The 5,160-nt window shown below is 45.3% G+C and overlaps 1 protein-coding gene across 1 annotated transcript in view; it reads right to left on the bottom strand.

Annotated features, from left to right (window-relative positions):
* Window positions 1-849, bottom strand: part of LOC104279811 (netrin receptor DCC-like) — a gene marked incomplete at both ends in the record, with an annotated part of 78,845 nt that extends 77,996 nt beyond the window's left edge. Inside the window, 2 exon segments of the mRNA XM_009877226.1 lie at window positions 325-445; window positions 695-849. Coding sequence (XP_009875528.1) covers window positions 325-445; window positions 695-849 — 276 coding nt within the window.
* Between the last annotated feature and the right edge of the window lie 4,311 nt (window positions 850-5,160).

The raw sequence follows: 5,160 nt of genomic DNA, 5'->3' as shown, positions 1-5,160 counted from the left end.
GTTCTGGAACAGGACGTTTAATCCGATCAGCTGCTCCTCACAGACTTGATTCTCCCCCCTCTCCTATTTCGCCGTCAGCAGAACCAGACTAAGAAGACGTCGGCTTTTCAGGCGGGTTTAGTTGACCTCCACAGTCATTTCTAGGACAAGGCCAACATTTTTAATGCCCTGATGACCAAAATGCTTCCAACTAGCCTGGGCATGCTTTTAACTGCCGCCAGCCAGCTGGATAAGTAAGGAGGAAAGAAGAGTAGCTGCTCATTTGGGATTTTTTATGGTAATAGTATTAATTACATCGACAATTCCGTGTCCTTCGCAGCTTACCGGGCTCCGGGATGATTAGCTGTGCGCTGGCCTGGGCGTTGCCAGCTTCGTTTTCGGCTACGCACTGATAAAAACCTTCATCTGACTTTACCAAGCCCAGAATCCGTAAGTTGCTGCCACCCTGGAGAGAGAAAGGAGAGAATTAATTAGAAAAAAAACGACTCCAAAAGCAAACGCGGCTTAGAAAAGCTCTTATGTGAAATGTGAATAATGTGTAATCTCAGCTCCGGCTCACGTAACCCTCGGGCTGGAAGCACGAGCGCTTTAAGCAGGAATCTCTCGACCCCTCGCGGTCTTTGGCGGCGCCTCTGGCTGCCCAGAGTCAAAAAAAAAGAAAGAAAAACGAGGAAATCTAATAAGAAATAGTTACCACGATCTGAAAATAATCGCTGGGAATGACGACTTCTCCGTTCTTGATCCACGCCACCGTAGGAAGGGGCTTCCCGGAGACGGCACATTCGAACTCGATGTCCATGCTCTCGTAGGCGTAAAGGTTTGAGGGGCGGATTAAAAACCAGGGCGGAACTGCAAGAAGGCCAGGGAAACAAAAAACAAACCAAAAGCAGCATTGAAACCCGGGGCTCAGCACGTAAATCAATTCAAGAAGCCCCAAAAATATTAAACATAAATAGGAAACATATCTGGAAATCAAATTAGCCTTTTCAATCTCTTAAAAATTAAATATTAAGGAAAGCGTTTGTCCCGGAAAGTACGCTGAGGTTCATTTTTTTCCTTTGCCAAAAGAATGAAACCCTCAATTTCGACGATTTCTGTGTAACAAAATACGCCTATCGTGCTCGCTGCGTGAGCCGTAACGTTACAAAAGCCTTTCTAAATTCAAAGAAGGTGAAGGTGATAAAATAAATTGCACAGAGACCAAGAAATCTGACTCAGGCTCGGGAGGATTCCAGGCTCTCCAGGGTTTCAGTTTTCACGTCACGCTTTTCCGACTTTTTTCCCAACGATTAATTTCCCCCCCAAAAGAAGAAAATGAGGAAAACTTGAGACGTATGAATGCAGGGGGCGAGTGATCAAACCCCCGTCCGGCCAAGACACGGATTAAATCGCGTCCTTCAGGGTTTGAATTTCATCATCTTCACTATAAAAGGGCATTATTTTAGATTTTAATTTTTTTTCCCCTCCAGCTTTGGCAATAAATGAAAGCAGAGTTCTAGACTTCACCACCGCTTCAACCAAATTAATCCCAAGCACTCGACGGGCTTCTGGCTTTTGAGAAAACAAAGTTATTTGACGATTTAGCGGCCGAGCTAGAAAGATTTTTTTTTAATTCTTTTTTCTATTTTTAACCCTGGGTCCTGCCGTAATTTATTCCATCTCACGTCAAACCACGAGCAGCCGCGTAGTTTCGAAACCAGTTTCTCTGGTTCTACTGGAGCTTCGTTAGCGGGGTTTATTACGATGGCACCAGAAGCCCGTAATTAATTTCTACACTCGTCATTCACAGATTCCTGCCAATTATTCTGCGCGCTCGGGGACCCCGACATCGCTCACATTCCCTCCACCACAGCTGTTGCTCCTCTCCTCTCGTTTTTATATATAAAAAAAAAAAAGTTAAGCACTATAAATACACATTCTATAAATATTTGATGTATCGATAAATGTCAAGCACTGCCACGTTTGCTCTCTCCGGCTTTTTTCTCCCAATATTTTTCAAGCCAAGCTCGTGGGTGGAAAGAAAATAAAAGCACACGTCGCGTTCTAATTATATTTTGGTAACAAAAAAAAGGCTTGAACAAACCGCAGACTTTTCCCCGAAAAAACTTACCACGTTTCACAGATTTATTTTTTTTGGTGGTTTTGCCAGAATCAGCCTTGCAGGGCTATAAAAGCTTTAAAATTCCATCTTCACACAACGATAATTTAAAATAACTACGTGGAAGGTTACGCTTATTTCCCCGACAGGATGCAAACACTTGTCTAAACATTCCTTTTCTTTATTTTGTGTCAACCCAGCCGCATCAAAACACCCAAAGCCCTGAGATATGGTACCACAACGCAGAGAAAACGCCCCAAAAGGGAAGAGCTCTAGAAAAGAGCTCCAGAAAAGGCCACACGCATGAGATTCGGGGTTGAAGAGAATTCTCCTCCCAGCGAGCAGCACCCAAGTCCTTCCAACAAATTCAGGTTTTTTCCCCGTTAAGGGCTTCGAGGGGCTGCATTTCTGAGCGAAAAATGTCAGAGATTGGCCGTAACGAGCCTGTGAGCAGGGACCAATCGACGTAAAACCGTCCAGCTTAGCGAGCTGCCAGCGGGGGCCACCTCCCGTGTTCCCAAACGGCTTTTTTGCGAGGCGACAGCTGAGCCGGCGCTGAAAAGGAAGGATTTTCACGAGGGGAAACGTCAGCGTTTCCTGATGCAAAGCGTCTTCTTTGACTAAAGGCCGTGTCTTCTCCTGACCCAAGAACGAGAAGCGAGCGCCCAACCCCGTCAGCCTCCGCGACGGGAAGACTCGCAATCGCACGTACTTTAAGGGCGGCCGCAGATTCAAATCCTATTTTAAAAAAAATAATAATGCAATAGAAACCTTGTGCTGTTCGCTGCTAACCCGCAAATTTAAAATAAAGTCGCGCCGAGTGAGCACGTGCCAGGCTGCGCGTCTGCGCACGCTAAATCAAAGCTCAGGAAGTTCCTCCAGATCTAAAAATGATAGAATTGGATTTTTTTTTTTATTATCTATCTCTATCTATCTCTCTATATAAATATATCTCTCTCAAAGAATGGTGTTACAACACACGGCTCATCGGAAACGAGGCATAAAACCTCGAAAATGCAATTAATTCATCTTCCAAACAAATATTAAGATTAAAATTATTCTCTATTTCTTCCCACAGCTCACTCCAAACTCTCGGCCGGGCAGGTGGAAAGAGAATGGGATCTCAACACATCTCCCCCCAGATCAACTTGGAAGAAAGAAAACAAAATCAAACTGTTCCACGCAAAAAACCCCACTTATGACAGATCCTAAGAATAAATCGGAGCAGCCTTTAAACCTCCCATGTTGTCCACGGGTTCAAACGCATCCAGGAGCTGAGCAGAGGCTGAAAACGCCGAAAATCAGCGGGGAGAGGGCAGAGAACACCAGCACTTGTTTCACCTTGTCTTAACTCAAAAGGAAAATAGAGAGGAAAAGGAGACGCTGCCTCCTGTGCTGGAGGATCTGTGAGCTACCAGGACTTCCAGTCGAGAAGTTAAAAGCTCGGAGAGAGGTTTTGCCCCCGTTAAAATATCGGTTTGTGGACGGCACCAAATTAAAAACAACGTGAAGATGAAATAAAGCAGCCTCGGCCCTCGGAATAGGGGAGAAAAATGTCAGTCCAGCTCCTCTGCCTGGCCGGAGACCCCAGAAAAGGGACGCTAATAAATGTCCCTTTTACGTCACGCGTCGATGGTGGGTCAGGAAGGCATTCTTGGCGTTTTTCTTCCTTGCTTCCCCTTTGGAAAAAGATCAGGATACTCCAAATTAACCGTACTCAGAGGCCACAAGCTCCATCTCCTCTAGAAAACGTGAGCAAAACTAAACCAAGTAAAAATATTCCACGATGTTTCCACCTCCGCATCCGTCCGTCCCTTCCCTCTCCAGCTGGAAGAAGAAGCCGCCTCTTCCCAGTGCGGATCTCGGAGATCTTTTCCAACCCAAATGATTTGATGATTTCCCAGTTGGTTTTATTTTTTGCGAGCTGGATATGCTCTTTGGGATGTGCAGATCGAAGGCGTCGCCTGCGGTTCGGCTCTTCCAAGCGATCGCCGTTAACCTCCTCCAAAAAAGAAACTTTGACAGGCTGCCAACAGGTATCGAGTCGCCCAAAAACGTTCTCAAAGCTTCTTAATTCCATTTTTAAAATCCAACAGTCTGTAAATACAACCAGTCGCCTCCTCCTCGGGTCACGAGGAATGTCGGCAGAGCCACAGCTCGGCTCAAAAACTCCTCGACGCGGGATTTCCCCTCCACGTCAAGGTTACGGAGTATTTTTAAATCAGGGAAAGGAGTAGCTCAACTTGTCCTCCTAGGATTAGGGTTTACTACTTGACGTAACGTTCTTCGCCCGTGTAGAATAACAGATATTTCATCCCCTCCGTTCAAGCATTGCGGGTGAAATCCACCTTTGCACCCAAAGCACGATCATTTCCTTGAGGGTTTGGGCCAGAATCCAAAGACGGACACGCAGGCTCTCTGCTGAGCAACAAATTTCATCCCCAGAGCGTCATTTTGAAGAAAATATGATTTTTTTTTTGTAGGAAAAGGTTAGTTTGGACTGGGAGGAGGTGGTGGATTACTTCCCCCGCCCGCCGCGCGATTGCTCGCACTTGAATTAATGAAGTTTTCATCTACTCAAAAGTCCTCGAGAAACCCAACCGCTGTCCTTCCTGCCATCGCCGCTTCCCACGACCGGCCGTCAAAGGGAAAAGCACAAATTAAAAAAAAATTTTTTTTGTAGGAAAAGGTTAGTTTGGACTGGGAGGAGGTGGTGGATTACTTCCCCCGCCCGCCGCGCGATTGCTCGCACTTGAATTAATGAAGTTTTCATCTACTCAAAAGTCCTCGAGAAACCCAACCGCTGTCCTTCCTGCCATCGCCGCTTCCCACGACCGGCCGTCAAAGGGAAAAGCACAAATTAAAAAAAAAATAAATAAAGAAAATTGAGAAAGAAAGAGCTTATTCCACAACAAAGAATTTCGAAGATTTGCTCCTGGAAAGCCTCAGGAAAATGACAATTTTCCAAGCGTAGATGGGAAGCAAAGCTGATGGAAAATATATACATACACACATATCTGAAGTGTATATACATAAATAAAAATATATATAAAGTATATAAA

Source organism: Apaloderma vittatum, unplaced genomic scaffold (assembly GCF_000703405.1).
Source record: "Apaloderma vittatum isolate BGI_N311 unplaced genomic scaffold, ASM70340v1 scaffold14249, whole genome shotgun sequence".
Classification (NCBI taxonomy): domain Eukaryota; kingdom Metazoa; phylum Chordata; class Aves; order Trogoniformes; family Trogonidae; genus Apaloderma; species Apaloderma vittatum.
This window is presented reverse-complemented; position numbering and strand designations above follow the sequence as displayed.